Raw genomic sequence first — 17,022 nt, forward strand, 5'->3', positions numbered from 1 at the left:
GGGGGAGAAGCAGAGAGGGGGGTGGGTGAAGGGTGTAGATTGCTTAGGTACATACTCTACAGCCATACTGAGGAGAGATACTTTCTGTTTTCTATAATTGTTGTGCTAAGGGTGATGGGTGAGTACTCTTAATTCACTGATAACCATAGCAACTCCACCCTGCACAATTTCATAACAGAGGCCATCCTCCTTGGAACTCTTGTAACTCCTGAAGCATAGGTCACAAGTTTTGTAAAACCAAGTGCTAGCCTTAGCCACATTACAGAAAATGTAAGTCAGCTATGCATGGACTTTGAGAAGGAAGATCAGGTAATTACAGTTGGGGGAGCAGGAAACAATCTGGCTATGAATCCAAGATATAGTATTAGGAGTGACCTGGATAAAATAGGATCAGAAACTGGGCACATAAATGTGGGGTTTGTGGAAGTCTTTCAGTGCCATGATTCGCCCTGTGTAAACACTGCTGTAAGGCATGTTACAACTGAGCTGAACGGGATGCTCCACACACCAGCAAAATCTCACAGAAGTGTTGTTCCAGTTGATGCTATTGGTAGGTGAGGTTACACTACACATGGCCTGCACCTTAATAGGAAGGGGAAAGATAAGTTAGCTTCTCTATTAGCAGATACTGTAAGGGGGGGGTGGGGGGCACAGTCACACAAGGGGTGATCCCTGTGGTTATTGGGCCAAAGTCCAGACGGACAACAACCAAGGAAAATAGAAGAAAAGAAACTTCATGCACAGCAAATAAGGATAGAGCTAAGGGCAGTATCAACTTACTTCAGCAATATATCAGGGAAATAAAAAATTAAGTAGATAAGCTGATAATGTGTTTATATGATCTCAAAAATAAGAATGAGATTGATATACTTTGTCTGTCTAAGCACCATGTAACTGTGGGGATGGAAAATGTCAGTATAAATGGGTATAAATTAGCATCTTACACTTTTAGATCTAGTATGGATAAAGGAGGTGAAATACTGAACTGTTGAAGTAAGCAAATTTTGTGTTGATCAGCACTTTGAGGTTTGCGCATGTGAACTTCCGCGAGATAATGTTGTGCTGATATTAGCAACAGTCTACAGGTCTCCACTAGGAGACTGAGAGCTATTCATAAAAAAAAAGTTTGACACACTATTATGCTGTCTGTCAGACAAAAAGAAGTAGTTATTAATCTGTTGTGATTTCTATGTTAAGTTTCTAAGCAATTTTGATAGGAAAAGTGAACCAGAAGTGTTGTTAACAACATATAACTTAGAATCAGTGATCAGTTTTCCTACACGTATAGCTCACGACAGTAGTACTCTAATAGATAATGTATTTGCACAGCAAGAGGATGTTGAACAAACACGTGCTTTCCCTGTGGTAAATGGATTATCAGACCATGATGCACAACTGATAAACTTACAAAACCTAACAAGGTGTACACTTCAAAAACCATTGAGTAAAAGTGCGAGGGTGCTCAAGCTGGTATCTATAGATCACTTCAGAGAAAGTTGAAGAAATGTAAACTGGGAAGATGTATATAATGAGCCAAATGCTAATGATAAATGCAGCATATTTCTTGATAAATTTATATCCCTTTTTGAACATTGTTTTCCAAAGAAAATTACTAAATGTAACACCACAAACTTTTCAAAGAAACCTTTGATTACTACAGGTATTAAAGTGCCTTCAGAAAGATAAAGAAAACTGTATGAGACAGCAAGAACTAGTAAAGATCCAGAAGTAGTTTTACACTATAAAAATTACTGTAACATACTGAGAAACGTTGTAAGGGAATCAAGAAATATGTATGTTAGAGAAGAAATTAACTACTCCAGCAATAAAATAAAATCAAGATGGAATGTTGTTAGAAGGGAGACAGGAAAAGTAACCACTTCAGTAGGCAGTATTACTGTGTTAAAGAGAATGAGACCATCTTAACCAACAGTACACAGGTAGCCAATGTATTTAACAATCACTTCTTAAGCATAGGAGAAAAAAGGTTGAGAATAGTTCAAAAGAGAAAGCCAGGCAGCACATGGAAGAGTCAGTTTTGAAAAGTTTTAGTCAGATTACGTTTCACCTAACAACCTCTTGTGAAATATGGAAAAATTATTAAATCTTTGAAAAATAAACATTCTGTCGGAGTAGATGACATCTCTAACAAATTATTACAACGATGTGAAGCAATTACAGCTGATGTTTTGAGTCACACATGTAATGCATCACTGACTCAGAGTATTTTTCCACACAGGTTAAAATATGCCATTGTCAGGCCTCTCTACAAAAAGGGGGAAACCACATATGTCAATTATTACCGGCCAGTATCCTTGCTTACAGCATTTTCAAAAATCTTTGAGAAAGTAATGTACTCAAGAATGGTTTCAGAAATGCTGTTCCACTGAGACAGCAATATACAATTTTACTGTCTACATAAAAGAGTCTTTAAATAGTAAAATGTCACAAGTAGGAATATTCTGCGACTTATCTAAAGCATTTGAGTGTTTGAACCATGACATTATGTTAGAGAAATTACAATTTTATGGTGTGAATGCAACAACATGTGTGTGGTTTAAGTCATATCTACAGAACAGGAAGCAAAAAGTCTCTTTATATGCTTTAAGTGATTCAAAGGAGTTTGTCACTTCATCTAACTAGGGTGAAATTACATTAGGTGTTCCACAAGGTTCAATCATGGGTCCCCCCTCTTGTTCTTGATATATATGTGAATGATCTCCCTTCTTATGTGAAACAAGACGCTGAACCGACACTGTTTGCTGATGATACAAGCATAATTATTAACCCAGTAAAAGAAAGTTTGATACAAAATTATGCAAATAAGGTCTTACGAAAAGTTATTAATTGGTTTTCTGTGAATGGGCTTGCTTTGAACTTTGAAAAAACACAGTACATCCAATTTTCTGCTGCAAAAAGTATAATTCCTTCAATAAATATAACACATCAAAAGAAGTCAGTAGCCAGGGTAGAGCATACTAAGTTTTGGGTGTACAAATAGATGAGAATCTTAATTGGGAAAGTCACATTTTGGATCTACTAAAGCGACTAGGTACAGCAACTTTTGCAATCAGAATAATTGCTAATTTTGAGGATGTAGAAATTAGTAAGCTAACATACTTTGCATACTTCCACACACTGAATATACCGAATAATATACCGATAATATTCTGGGGCAACTCAACACTTAGCCAAAAGGTATTCACTGCCCAAAAGAAAGTAGTTACAATAATGGGTAGAGTTGATAGTCGCACATCTTGTAGGCATCTGTTTAAAATGTTAGGAATTCTTACAACTGCTTCACAGTACATTTACTCAGTAATGAAATTTTTTCTCAACAACATGGACCAGTTTAAAATGAACAGTGACATTCATGATTGCAATACCAGAAAAAAAGAAAGACCTACACTATCCTTTACTTAACCTATCTTTGGCACAGAAAGGGGTAAAATATGCTGCTATAAAACTTTATGATAGATTACCAGATGAAATAAAATGTCTGACAGACAGCAGTAATAGTTTCAAAAACAAACTGAAATCATACCTCCTTGACAACTCCTCCTATACCATAGATGAATTCCTGAATATGAGCAAATAAATCTGGATATATAATATATGGATTTTGTGCCACTTAAGGGAATGGGATAGACAATAGAAATATTTAGGTATAACACTATAATGTAAAAAAACTTGTTTCCTGTGCGCATTTCTTGTGCATTTGACACGTTCACATCATAATGATTTTTCCGTGCTATTGATAAATGGAACACGTAACTAACTAACACAGGTGAATCACAGGGCTTGAAATGTGTGTCTGAATCAATTTAAAACTGGACATGGATTTTTAAAATATGCAGCCTTACACATTTGTTTATGCCATTTACACCAGCACTGTATGTGTGTGTCTGGATTGAGGCACTTTGCCCATGTAACTGTTTTAATGAGTGTAGAAATAAATGTCAAACTGAAGCCAAGTAGATGCATTACCTTTAAAAATCATTCTCACTTCATCATGTGGTTGCTATAATTTGTTGAATTTCCCCTCTTCATCAAACTTACAAGGTTGAATACAACATGTTGAACCCTACCCTGAATTTTTTATACTGGAATAATACACCAAAAGAAATGACTATCAAATTTTTAACTGCTAAGACAAACTGCAATTAGTTTTAAAAAAATGATGAATTTACTCGTTTTTGTCACACGAACAACCACTTTCAACAGTGGTTTGTACAGCCCTTCCTGCCTAGCAGACAAATGCATAGATTAGCCATAAAAAAAGGGAATTTACGTCGTGTAGCATGAAGGACAAAGTGCAAACATGCAAATTTTAAGCATTTAAATCATACCAAAACTGTCTCAAATAATTAGTTTTTTGAAAAACTTGCACTTCATATTGACAGCTCAACAGTTGCAGATGTCATTGTTACACGAATTACTAGCAGAGGGAAAAAAAAGACAAGAGAGTGTATTATGTTACATGGCAGACAACTGCCATCAATTGGAGCTTTAATTTGTGAACATGAAATATTTTACAACATTTTTGTAGCACAGTTCTTAAGATAATCTTTGGCACAATGTATATTTTACTAACACTGTAACGTTTCCGTGTTTATTCCCTGCAGCCAACAGGAAAATGTAGAGAGAAGTGCTGGATGATGAAAACAAACATTTTCTTTATCTAGGGGCTGAATTACACTATTAGTTTGGGGTGGAATCCAAATTAGTCTTTTTGCTGTCATTCTAAAGACAGAGGTGTTGTTATGTTCAGGCCAAGACCCGAACAAAAGCTATGAACTGTTTTTCTGCAACTGGTAAGAAGACATTTTGGATTTAATAGCATAGATCAAACTGAAATAAGTGATAATAAAATGAACACCTCCACAAAGTATGACTTAACACATTCTTACGATACATACATATTTCAACATATTGGAACACAATTTAGTTTTTGTACTTAAGTAGCCTCTTTCCAAAGAACTTAAAATGCTAGCACAAAATATGAAAAAATAATAGTAAAGTGCCATACAGGATGTGTAGGAAAATAAATTCAAATGAAACTTATGGGCTCAAAACACATTCAAGGCAATTCCTGTCTGCAGGTGACATGAAGACAAGAAGATCTGTAACATCTGTCACTCTCTGATTTAATGCCACTATATGGGGCCTGATTAAAGTTTGGATTCCTTGTCAACCATTTTTTGGAATTGTATGTAATCTCAGCACAAGTTGTAGAACACAGCTAAGAACCAACCTTTGTGTATTTCATTTGGACATATTTCTGGATCTGGAATATATTTTTCTTTCTTCTTGGTTTTGCCCAGAATACAGGCTTCAACATTTCTGCCCAATTCTTTATAATGTCATGATCTATTACAAACTCAAAAGGTGATAGGCTAGTATGACATTCAACCATGACCTCCAGATAAGGTTTTGCACTGCCAACTACTGCCCCCCCCCTTTTTTTTTCCACACACACGACATATTTAAGGCGGCCAAAATTTTGGTCGCATTGATTGAATGAATGCCCTCTGATTGGAAAAATTTGGTCAATGTCTACATTAAAAATTCTGGTGAACCACATGCCAAACTGCACCATGTCAATGTTTTTGTTCCGTCCCCCACACGCATTGGATAGGAAAATTATTGAAACTTCCTGGCAGATTAAAACTGTGTGCCCGACCGAGGCTCAAACTCGGGACCTTTGCCTTTCGCGGGCAAGTGCTTTACCACCAGACGTGAGTCGTGCTTCGGTAGCTCAGCTGGTAGGCAAAGGTTCAGAGTTCTTCGAGTCTTGGTCGGGCACACAGTTTTAATCTGCCAGGAAGTTTCATAACAGTGCACACTCCGCTGCAGAGTGAAAATTTCATTCAGGAAAATTATTGAGCTTATATTAATAGTCATCTCATACATTAAGCAGTCAAACAGAAATAAAATAACAGAGTCAGGTCCTTTCTTGGCTTACCCTTCCATAAATCTGTACATGTAGGACAATCCATTGTTATCAATGTGAACATTAAAAACGTATCATCATAGGAGGCATTTGTAAAACGGCATTGGCACATTTAATTTCAGAACTGGCAAATTTTTACCATAGTCAAATTCAACAACACAAGTATGATCATTCTTACTTTGCTTTAACATATCTTCTTGTTTTCTGTTATACTGATCAACTTTGAATTGGTGCTGCAAACACATTGTTTGATAGGAGTCTTTAGGATCATTTGTCAACTTCTGCTTTCACTCTGTACAAAAGTTATAGACATCAGTTTTTAGGTGGCTTTGTGTGTTAAGTGACTTGAAACAATGAAACTGAGTGAGATGGCGCAGTGGTTAGTGCATTGGACTCACATTCGGGAGGACAATGGTTCAAACCTGCGCTCAGCCATCCAGATTTAGGTTTTCTGTGATTTCCTTAAATCACTCCTAGCAAATGCTAGGATGATTCCTTTGAAAGGGCACAGCTGATTTCCTCATCCATACCATCCAAGATCTGAGCTTGTGCTCTGTCCTTAATGACCTTGACACATCAATGGGCCTAAACCGAATCTTTCTTCCCTCCATGAAGCAATGAAAATACATTTTCTACACGATTTTCAAATATTGTTTTGTATTTTCTTTGTAGTACTCCTGAAACAATTCACATAGATTTTTGATGTTAAGTTCAGTGTTTTCAAAATATTTCCCTTCAGATGTGTGTTGTGAGTAATGGCTTGTTTTGCTTGGAATCATGTTAAGAAGTGCCTTTAATAGATCAAACACATCACTGTCCAGCTTATGAGACCTACTGGTATGTCAGCCTCTTCTTTCCATAAAGGAACTGCCATTTGACACTTTCCCCCGAATAACACATATATACTTAACAGAAATTTGGTAAAGACTCTGTATCATAGGTAGATCGACAAACTTCAACAGGTTTCCCTTCATTTACAATAACAGATTCCCATTTACACTGACATGTGTGTTTTGGATTCACTGTCTTTATTTTTATTTTAGCTTTGCGTTCATTTAAACACTGACCTACAATTGCATACTGCTACGTTTTACTGTGCGACTAAAAATAGTTGAACTTTTCTGCTTGAGCTTCAGAGATTATTTCCTTTAAACAACATTTCTTTACTGCTTTGAAAGTCTTGCCAGCTACAGCTGTACCAGATCGCGAAGTATATTCTTTTCCGCTTTGTTGTTTTATTTTCTCTACCTCACGTTTCGTACCCACTTTCTTATTCCAAAGCGTTTCACTTCTAATCATTCCTTCATCAGTATTCATTACATGAAACCCTAAAACAACGGTAGACACAGGTACAAAAACTTACTTAACAATATGCATAATACAATTCAATAGTACGATGTACAATAATACAAATACAATATCCAACAATACAAGACATATAAAATAATGTAACAACTTGCAGAACTAATCATAATACATTCCCAATGCCAGAAGTTGTTTGTGGGTATGACATTTCAAACAAATGAATAACTTCGATCAGTACAAGCACATCAGAACTAAAATGTCAGAGTTTCTAAATTACAATATGATGATTTGTTATAACACACCTCCAGAAAAGAGGCCCAGGAGCCTGCAGGTCCTTCGGCAGGAGATTGCTTCAATCATTCTCTCTCATTTTTACAGATTTTACTATGCTGATTACAAGATTTTTGCAACTAAACAGACAATTTTTTTAAAAACAATTTTGGTGGTGACTTGCTTTGAGGTTCCTGAAGACACAGATAAAGCTGCAGAAACAGTAATCCACAGATTTTTATCAATAGCATTGTTTTATATAAATGTGCATAGCATCCATCGACTGCACCAGTCGATCCCCCCCCCCCCCCTCTCTCTCTCTCTCTCTCTCCCCCCCTCTCCCCCCCTCCCTTCTTCTTCTTCTTCTTCTTCTGGCTAAAAATGTGCTGTATTTTTGTTATGGACTATAATTAGCACCACACTCATTTTTCGAACTACAATTTATGGAATTGTCAGAGTCATTTCTTCCCAGGTTTTCACAATTTCTAAGGAAATGTCAACATCATTTGAATGAACATCCAAGATGTTAACCAATAAATAACACATATGTAGGTCTTCAGGAAAAGTAGGTGATTCTGATTATATACCACTTTCTTCATATTTTATCTTTGTCCATATGATGTGCAACATTAATTTGATTCCGCATTGCTTTGAAACTCTGGAACCCTCACAAACACAGATGCTATATGAAGGAAACACAAGGAAAATTAATTCAGCTTTATCTCCATTGTTAACACCTAGTGATACTGCAAACACAACTGCTAATTATGATGGATATTAACCAAGTTGCAAATCTGAGCGAATAGTAACAGTGACCAATCGTGTCACAGGAACTATCAACAGAAACTGAAATTCACTTTACAAATTATGATTGTGTTCTGCTGTGTTATCTGTTTACCAACGTGCCATCACCCAAGGATGTGCGCCTGCCGTGTTGCACATGTACTGTCTGATACAGCTACAGTAAGGAGTGTAAATTTCTCCAGCCACTAGAAAAGCTACAAATTTGGCAATTTTCAACAATTTATTTATATCTCTTTTTTAGAACACTCTTGCAGTTTGTCTTAGTAGCTAAAATTTTGACATTGTGTTTCTTTCAGAACATTCTTCCTATACAAAATATTTCATGGGAGGTTTTGACTTGTCCGACTGGAACATTCCCTTGTTAGAGCATTCCTGGCTCCAGTCTGGGTGTCTGCCTTGTGAATTAATGCGTCATGGGGGAGATCATACCTTGTCTGGTTCAGAGGCGGCTCTAGTTCATCTTGCATGTGTTGCATTGATTTTCCATTTTAAGGCAGTACGGCCATACCTCTGGCATTTAAATCACCTTAGATAATTCGGGACAAAATGCCTTACTTTCAGTTAAATGAAGCATGCCTTAAGACAATCTGGTAACACTGGTGTGCCCTATACCAGAACAACTAACTAGTATGATGGAAACAAAAAATGCCATTAATTTTAATTAATTTTCAGTTAAACGGACTATTCTAGGAACATTTCACACACAGTTACAATGATTCATACGTAATACATACTGTGCAGATGACTGCTGCTGTTGCTGATGCAGGTATCCTATAGCACCTGATATGCTGAGTGAGCCCTAAAATGAAACTTAAGTCAGTATCAACATTATACTACATAGCACACTAAGCAATTATCAAGATATTGAATGTTTTGTCAGTGCTAAAACTAGAAGCAGCAGTAGTAGTAACAGCACATAACCAAAAGTTAAAATCAATTAAATAATCATGCATTATAGCTTGACAATTCATACAGTGAACAGTTTTTTCAAAATGTAGGTGTTAAATGTCCAATGGCCCGCTGTAGCTGTAGCTGTATTTGTTCCGGTCACTTATGGACCCACACAACTGGTTTTGCAAATCTAGTGTTTTTTTATTCCACAGAATGTAGGTTCCACGTATAAAGATAGTGAACAGTCAATCAGCAACCCACATAAGAACACAGGGCTTTATTCAATTTCCTATAATGACTGTTCTCAAAAGTACACTAGGCAAATGGGTAGGAGTTTCAAAATTCGCTTTAAAGAATTTCTCAACGTGAGCAGTTCGAAATATGTGCTAGCTAACATCTTATGTAATAATCAACATTCTATTTCAGACCTCCACAACAATTTGGAGGTACTACACAAAGAGAAAAACAGCACTGTGTTAAATATGCTTAAGAAATATATAGTAAAGTCCATAAGACAGTCCCATGATAAGAATCTCAATAATCAAACGGAGTTAAGGAACCGAGCTTTATTGGCTACTTTTGACTATTTAAATTTTTGAAGTTAGGGGTCTCAACATCTAATCAGTTGGCTTTACAGCTCTTTTATGTTAACATTCATGTTTACTCCCGCTCCTGGTCAACTTGGAGGTCATCTGCTCCATTTAATGTCTGAACTGTTTCAAAGATTCAGGAATAAATTCTGATGATTCAGAAATAAGCAGGTCATTTTAGCAACATTATTAAATTTAGTATAATTCAGGCTCAGTTTTATGTAAAACAGGGAGCCAAGACTAACAGTTCGCATGGTGACCATAAGTCCTAAGCAGAACACTAGCATTGCACTTTCTTATTTTATGTGTTGCCAGTGTTAGTTCAGTTTCCGTCACCGTCTTGGTTCCCAGACGGCAGCCACAGGCTAAGACAACACACAGGACACTCATAGCTTATGTTATCAGCTGCTATGTTGGTGGCAAATACACATGAACATGTCTGCTTTTGACAAGTTTCACCAGCAGTATATGCTTCTTCCTTTTGACCACTGGTGGCCCTACAGTAACAGTTAAAACAATTTTCAGTAGATTTCAAGTTTAGTAGTTTTCATCACTAGCTCTATTTTATTTTTTAAGTCAGCACAGGGTCCAGTACTTCGCTGCATAACATCTATGAGGGGCATTTTGTTGCTTGACATAGGCCGACAAGAGCAGCTGTTAATCAGAAAAAGTACAGTTCATGACTTAACACAGGTCAGTCCCTTTTTGGCTGTTGATCCATGTCACATGGGGATAGTCCCCCATCTATTTTTCATTTGCGTTACTTTTTCACCGTTTTTTAATTAGGATCAGTTCTGATTTCTAATTATATTCCTTTGCTCTTGACATGATATTCATCATTGACAGTTTTTTCTTTTTTTTTTAACAATTGATTATTGTTTTTTTATCAATTGAGGAGGGTTGAAAACTTTACCTAGCCATACCAATTGTTACTCTACAGCATTCTGTAACCTATGACATAGCGTTTGTAAGTAACTTTCTTTTGGTACTAACTTGCAAACTCTATTTATTAAGTATATATTAACCCGTTTTTGTGCTACTTAAAAGTTGCAAAACCGGTTGTGTGGGTTTATAAGTGACCAGAACAAATACTGATACAGAAGACCATTCGACACTTCATTCAGTTTCATTATAATAGTTTCAACACCTGTAATTTAAAAAAGAAACTTAACTCTATGAATTGGCAAGCAATCATGTACAACTATTTTAGCTGTGGTTTCCCCAGTTTTAAAATTATCTACAACAGAAAGACCCCTTGCACAACTACAATGAGTACAGTAGATTAGATTAGATTAGATTAATACTTGTTCCACAGATCATGAATACGACACTTCGTAATGATGTGGAACGTGTCAGGTTAATGAAGGATGTCTGTACAAGATATTACATTACACAAAATATTGCATGACACTAATGCTTAAGTTAGTTTTTTCCCTCCCTTAATTTATATCTAAAAATTCAGCCAATGAGTAGAAGGAGTTGTCATCTAGAAATTCTTTTAATTTATTTTTAAATGTTGGTTGACTATCTGTCAGGCTCTTGATGCTGTTTGGTAGGTGATCAAAGACTTTTGTGGCAGCATAATTTACCCCCTTCTGTGCCAAAGTCAGATTTAACCCTGCATAGTGAAGATCATCCTTTCTCCTGGTGTTATAGCTATGCACACTGCTATTACTTTTGAACTGGGCTGGATTATTAACAACAAATTTCATAAGTGAATATATATACTGTGAGGTTACTGTGACGATCCCTAGATCCTTAAATAGATGCCTGCAAGATGACCGTGGGTGGGCTCCAGCAATTATTCTAATTACACGTTTTTGAGCAATGAATACTTTTCTTCTCAATGATGAATTACCGCAGAATATGATACCATACGAAAGCAGTGAATGAAAGTAGGCATAGAAAGCTAATTTACTGAGATTCTTATCACCAAAATTTGCAATAACCCTAATAGCATACGTAGCCGAACTCAGACATTTCAGCAGACCATCAATGTGTTGCTTCCAGTTTAATCTCTCATCAATGGACAAACCTAAAAATTTTGAAAATTCTACCTTAGCTACAGACTTCTGTTCAAAGTCTATATTTATTAGTGGAGTTGTGCTATTTACTGTACGGAACTGTATATACTGTGTTTTATCAAAATTTAAAGAGAGTCCGTTTGCTGAGAACCACTTAATAATTTTCTGAAAAACATCATTTACAATTACATCACTTAGTTCTTGGTTTTTGGATGTTATTACTATACTTGTATCATCAGCAAAAAGAACTAACTTTGCATCTTCATCAATATGGAATGGTAAGTCAATGTATATCAAGAACAGTAAAGGACCTAAGACCAAACCCTGTGGGACCCCGTGCTTTATAGCCCGCCCCCCCCCCCCCCCCCCCCCTCGGTCGTATGCAGTCCTGATTGTGGCGCTCACCTGCACGGTGCCAAACACGCATACGACCATCATTGGCACCAAGGCAGAAGCGACTCCCATCGCTGAAGACGACACGTCTCCATTCATCCCTCCATTCACGCCTGTCGCAACACCACTGGAGGCGGGCTGCACGATGTTGGGGCGTGAGCGGAAGACAGCCTAACGGTGTGCGGGACCGTAGCCCAGCTTCATGGAGACGGTTGCGAATGGTCCTCGCCGATACCCCAGGAGCAACAGTGTCCCTAATTTGCTTGGAAGTGGCCGTGCGGTCCCCTACGGCACTGCGTAGGATCCTACGGTCTTGGCGTGCATCCGTGTGTCGCTGCGGTCCGGTCCCAGGTTGACGGGCACGTGCACCTTCCGCCGACCATTGGCGACAACATCGATGTACTGTGGAGACCTCGCGCCCCACGTGTTGAGCAATTCGGCGGTACGTCCACCCGTCCTCCCGCATGCCCACTATACGCCCTCGCTCAAAGTCCGTCAACTGCACATACGGTTCACGTCCACACTGTTGCGGCATGCTACCAGTGTTAAAGACTGCGATGGAGCTCCGTATGCCACTGCAAACTGGCTGACACTGACGGCGGCGGTGCATAAATGCTGCGCAGCTAGCGCCATTCGACGGCCAACACCGCGGTTCCTGGTGTGTCCGCTGTGCCGTGCGTGTGATCATTGCTTGTACAGCCCTCTCGCAGTGTCCGGAACAAGTATGGTGGGTCTGACACACCGGTGTCAATGTGTTCTTTTTTCCATTTCCAGGAGTGTATTACTTAAAACAACTACAAATGTAAAATGACACCATATTTTACAAGAACTGAACTCTAGTCTCACTTGTTTACATAAATATTTTATTCTTTTCTTCTTTCTAACAGGCACCAAAACAATTTTTTTCAGAAACTTCTTTTGTCTTGGTTGTGTCTTGGTTCAATTTAGTACTCTTTTCATTCCAAAAATCAAACACCCAAGCTAACACATTTTGAGTTTTAATTACTCATCATATATACTTTTCAGTTATTATGTTAATAGCAGTCAGTAATTATTCTCTGTCTTCTAGCCTCTCGTAACAGACTTGCCTAGTAATTTGCAACAACATTGCCACCATCTATTTTTCCATCCACTGCTAAATAAACGTCTCTAATAAAATTTTCAACATGTCATAATTTTCGGCTGTACCTATCTTATGACACTGCTTATTTCTGTTATCTGTTAATTTCTAATTAGATCGTCATCTGGAAGAATATAGCAGAGATTTTCTTTAATCCATGTTTTGTCAGTTTGTATCGTTTCATACTGCTGCTTTCTACATTTTACTGTCATAGTAGCCATGATGACATTCTGGATTGCTGCAGTGTTTCTTACCTATTTCATCATCTTCCTGTTCCTTCTCAGTATTCTCAACATGTTGTAGTCCACTGTCCCATACGAAACATTCAATTATCACCATTATGTCACACTGACGGTTTCATAGGTGTAAATGAAATTACATATTAATACAGGGAGTATACGTGATCGACAAAAATTCCCGGATTTCCTGGTTAAAAATATACTTTCTCCCAGATGAAAATACACTTTTTCCGTGTTAAGTAACAGCATACTTTTCCTATGAACTGTAAAACTTATCAATCCTTTCAATGGTTGTGGTTTTATACACAGGCGTAGAATTTCCCGGGACTTCACAAAACAAAACTCAGAGGGAAAAACATAGTTTTGGAAAGATGTCTGATGTGTAGCAAGATGTACACTGCATATTTTCGTATTACGAAAGTATAAATTCGAATTCCACCAAACACCACATGTTACTTTCCGAAGAATTGAAATTGAGATTGCGATGTGCTTTTGTAAGCTAATCATAGCTCGAATCAAGCGATCTCACCAGCCGATGACAGCGGATATTCAGAGCATAGGACACGTGATGTAGTCACCCAATAGCAACATCAGTAATAAGTAGCACAAACACACAAATAGGGAAAGGTAATGGTTTAAATTACTATACATAGTGTTGCTACAAGAAAAGAAAAGCTTTCACGTATAATGTTGGTATCTAAGATTAACAAGCTGCAAGAGAAGCTTAGCTCTCACACATAATGTTGATCTTTTTTGCACGTGTTACACTTTAAGATACATCACACAAATGTGCCAGTAAAATTTTTAACGACATAAATGTCTGATCTTCTGGGCTCAAAAATATTCTGAATAGTCATCGTCAAAAATTTGCTTTTCGAATTAGATTCAAACGCTCTGCGATTTAAAAAATTCATCTAACATTCCCGCACAGAGTTCATCTTGCGTAAAACGAAATTAACTTTCAAAGTAACGCTTTCCAAACAACCATTCCGAATATTTTCTCGCAACCTGTTAGAAATAGATTCGTTTCAATAGTTGCCCGAGAGCGCCAGATAACCTGTGTCGCCACGCTACAGTGACCCAGGAAGCCCATACATTCGTACATGTAAAACATTAAAAGATCTTACATTCTGTAATGAAAGGAACAGGATATTAGAGATTATACTCCAAGAGCATGGGAATTTTTTGAACCATAATAAAATGCCTCATTTAGCTTAAAGTGCACATTCGAATGTCCAGATTCAGATGTAAAGTTTCTTTAAGTACCAGTATTATCTCATGTTTGGTTCTTTATTAAGGCATAATCCCATACATGCTATAAGATGAAAATGTGAACTTGGACTGCAGCGAATAGCTGAAACTAGCCAACAGTGGGGAATCAAACACTTCATTCAAATACATTGACTGCCTCAGCAGAAACAAACTGACAAAAATAACTTCGTTGATCTGCAAGGCGATTAACGCTTGACTGTCAGACAAGTGAAAACAAAATAAAATCTGAAACTAACTACATATTTTAGCCTTCTGTAATTATGTGAATGTATTTTAATTCACTTGACAGTTCCTGGCCACAGAAATCTGATTTGTTTTCATTTGATGTGCGAGTAATAAACAAAGAGGAAACAGCAAAATCACTTAACGAAAACACACACATGTTCGAGGGAACGTAAGACATGTTATTTGGTCTTGAAGTGTGCCGAAGTGCAGTGCCATGCCTCTTCACACAGCATTCTTCCACTGCACGTCTCTGTATTTTGCTCTGTGGAATTCAAACATGTAATATTTTGTAATGGGTGTCATCAAATTATATTCATGCCAGTGGAAATTAAAATGTCCTTTAGTACCTCTCCTGCTCCCAATCTGCTGGTCCCCCTCAAATGCAAGAATAAAGGCAGCAGTATCAAGGCAATTATTCTTATGATGTTTCTGAACATGCCATGCCAAACAAAGCGAATGCCTAGATGTGCCAGTTTGGCTCGGAGTTCCTCAAGGATGAAAAATTACATCCTGAATCATATTTAAAGACAGGTGAGCGATAATGGACACCAGGATGCTGCCAAGATGGTCAAAGGCACTAAGGACCACAGACTGGGCAGCAGAAGACATTTTGATAAACAGTAAACCAAACTGCATCATCTTACTCAAAGAACACACTTCACCGAACCTGTCTACGATAGTTTCTACGAAAAATAATGGCTTGATGGTGGTGAAAGTGTCACTGTTACTCCTGGTGCAGACCAGGTAGTTGTGAAATGGTTGCACTGCAACCTGGCTAGTATGGCCCTCCTCCCAGAGGGTAGTCAGAGAAGGGAAGATCATAGGGTCATAAGAAGCAGCATAAGGGAAGCACTCCCAACTAAAGAGGTGGTCGTTGAAGAATGGTCAGTTTTTGGGAGCTTTGTGTGTTTCTGGCATGGCAACCACTGCTAGGAGTTCTGATGCTCCAGAATGACAAGAAACCACACCTAGGCATATATAGGAAGGAAGCAGCTCAGGTATCAGAAGTGTGAGTCCTGTGTTGTCAGGGTTCTCAATCAGAAGGCTGCATAACAACTCCACAACACAGACTGGCTACAGTGATGGTTATGTAGCATTAAGATGACAACACTGTTGAGTAAAAGAAATAGGGATAAGACCACACACACACACACACACACACACACACACACACACACACACACACACACACACACACACACACACACACACACACACACCAAAGATGCTAAGTAAGATGTTCTTTCTCAGTTGGCTCACACTACTAGGACGACAACCTGAAACGGTGACCAAAAACACTGAAAATAAAAGATGAAAAGAAAGCAAAAGGATCAGAAACCGGAATCTCACAAAAGAGCCTTGAGTCCCCACAGGGGAGTGTGAACAGGAAGATAATCTAAACCACTGAGTATTGACTGGTCTTGACACAAGAACTAGCACATATTACAACAAAAAGTATGTGTTTCTGAACATATACTTCTAGATACCTTTTTTCATATCCTGCTTTATGGCCTTGTGGGCAGAGCTTTGTTTTGCATTTGATCACTTCACATTCAGTTTCACTGTCTCATATAATCTGATCATTTTCACAACTGCCATTAGCATATGAGGTGGCATCCATTGACTGTAATGTACGTATTGAAAGTTACTTGTTGAGGTACCAGTGAATTAGAATAAATGTACAAGCAATCATGTCTAGTTCATTTTGAGTAAAATATGCACAGGTATCAGAAGAGCTCTCCAAAACACTACGTTTTGCTAAAGCTCAGAGAACTGTAGCAATATATAAGATGATTTATGATATAACTTTATAATCAGTAGACCCAGAAGAAAGCCACTGTAAGGGTGGCCCAAATGCTAGTCTATCCATAATAATGTTTTTCATTATGGCATGGTATGGAATTCAAAAAACTTTTGTGTCAAATGATCTATGATG

The 17,022-nt window shown here is 37.7% G+C and overlaps 1 protein-coding gene across 2 annotated transcripts in view; it reads right to left on the bottom strand.

Moving 5' to 3' along the window:
• LOC126299236 (spindle assembly abnormal protein 6 homolog) overlaps positions 1–17,022 on the bottom strand; it is a 232,667-nt gene that overhangs the window by 11,459 nt on the left and 204,186 nt on the right. For both annotated transcript variants that reach the window (XM_049991022.1, XM_049991023.1), the window contains one exon: positions 9,067–9,131. In XM_049991022.1, the coding sequence (XP_049846979.1) occupies positions 9,067–9,131 (65 nt within the window). The remainder of the gene's footprint in view (positions 1–9,066; positions 9,132–17,022) is intronic.

Source organism: Schistocerca gregaria, chromosome X, assembly GCF_023897955.1.
Source record: "Schistocerca gregaria isolate iqSchGreg1 chromosome X, iqSchGreg1.2, whole genome shotgun sequence".
Classification (NCBI taxonomy): Eukaryota; Metazoa; Arthropoda; class Insecta; order Orthoptera; family Acrididae; genus Schistocerca; species Schistocerca gregaria.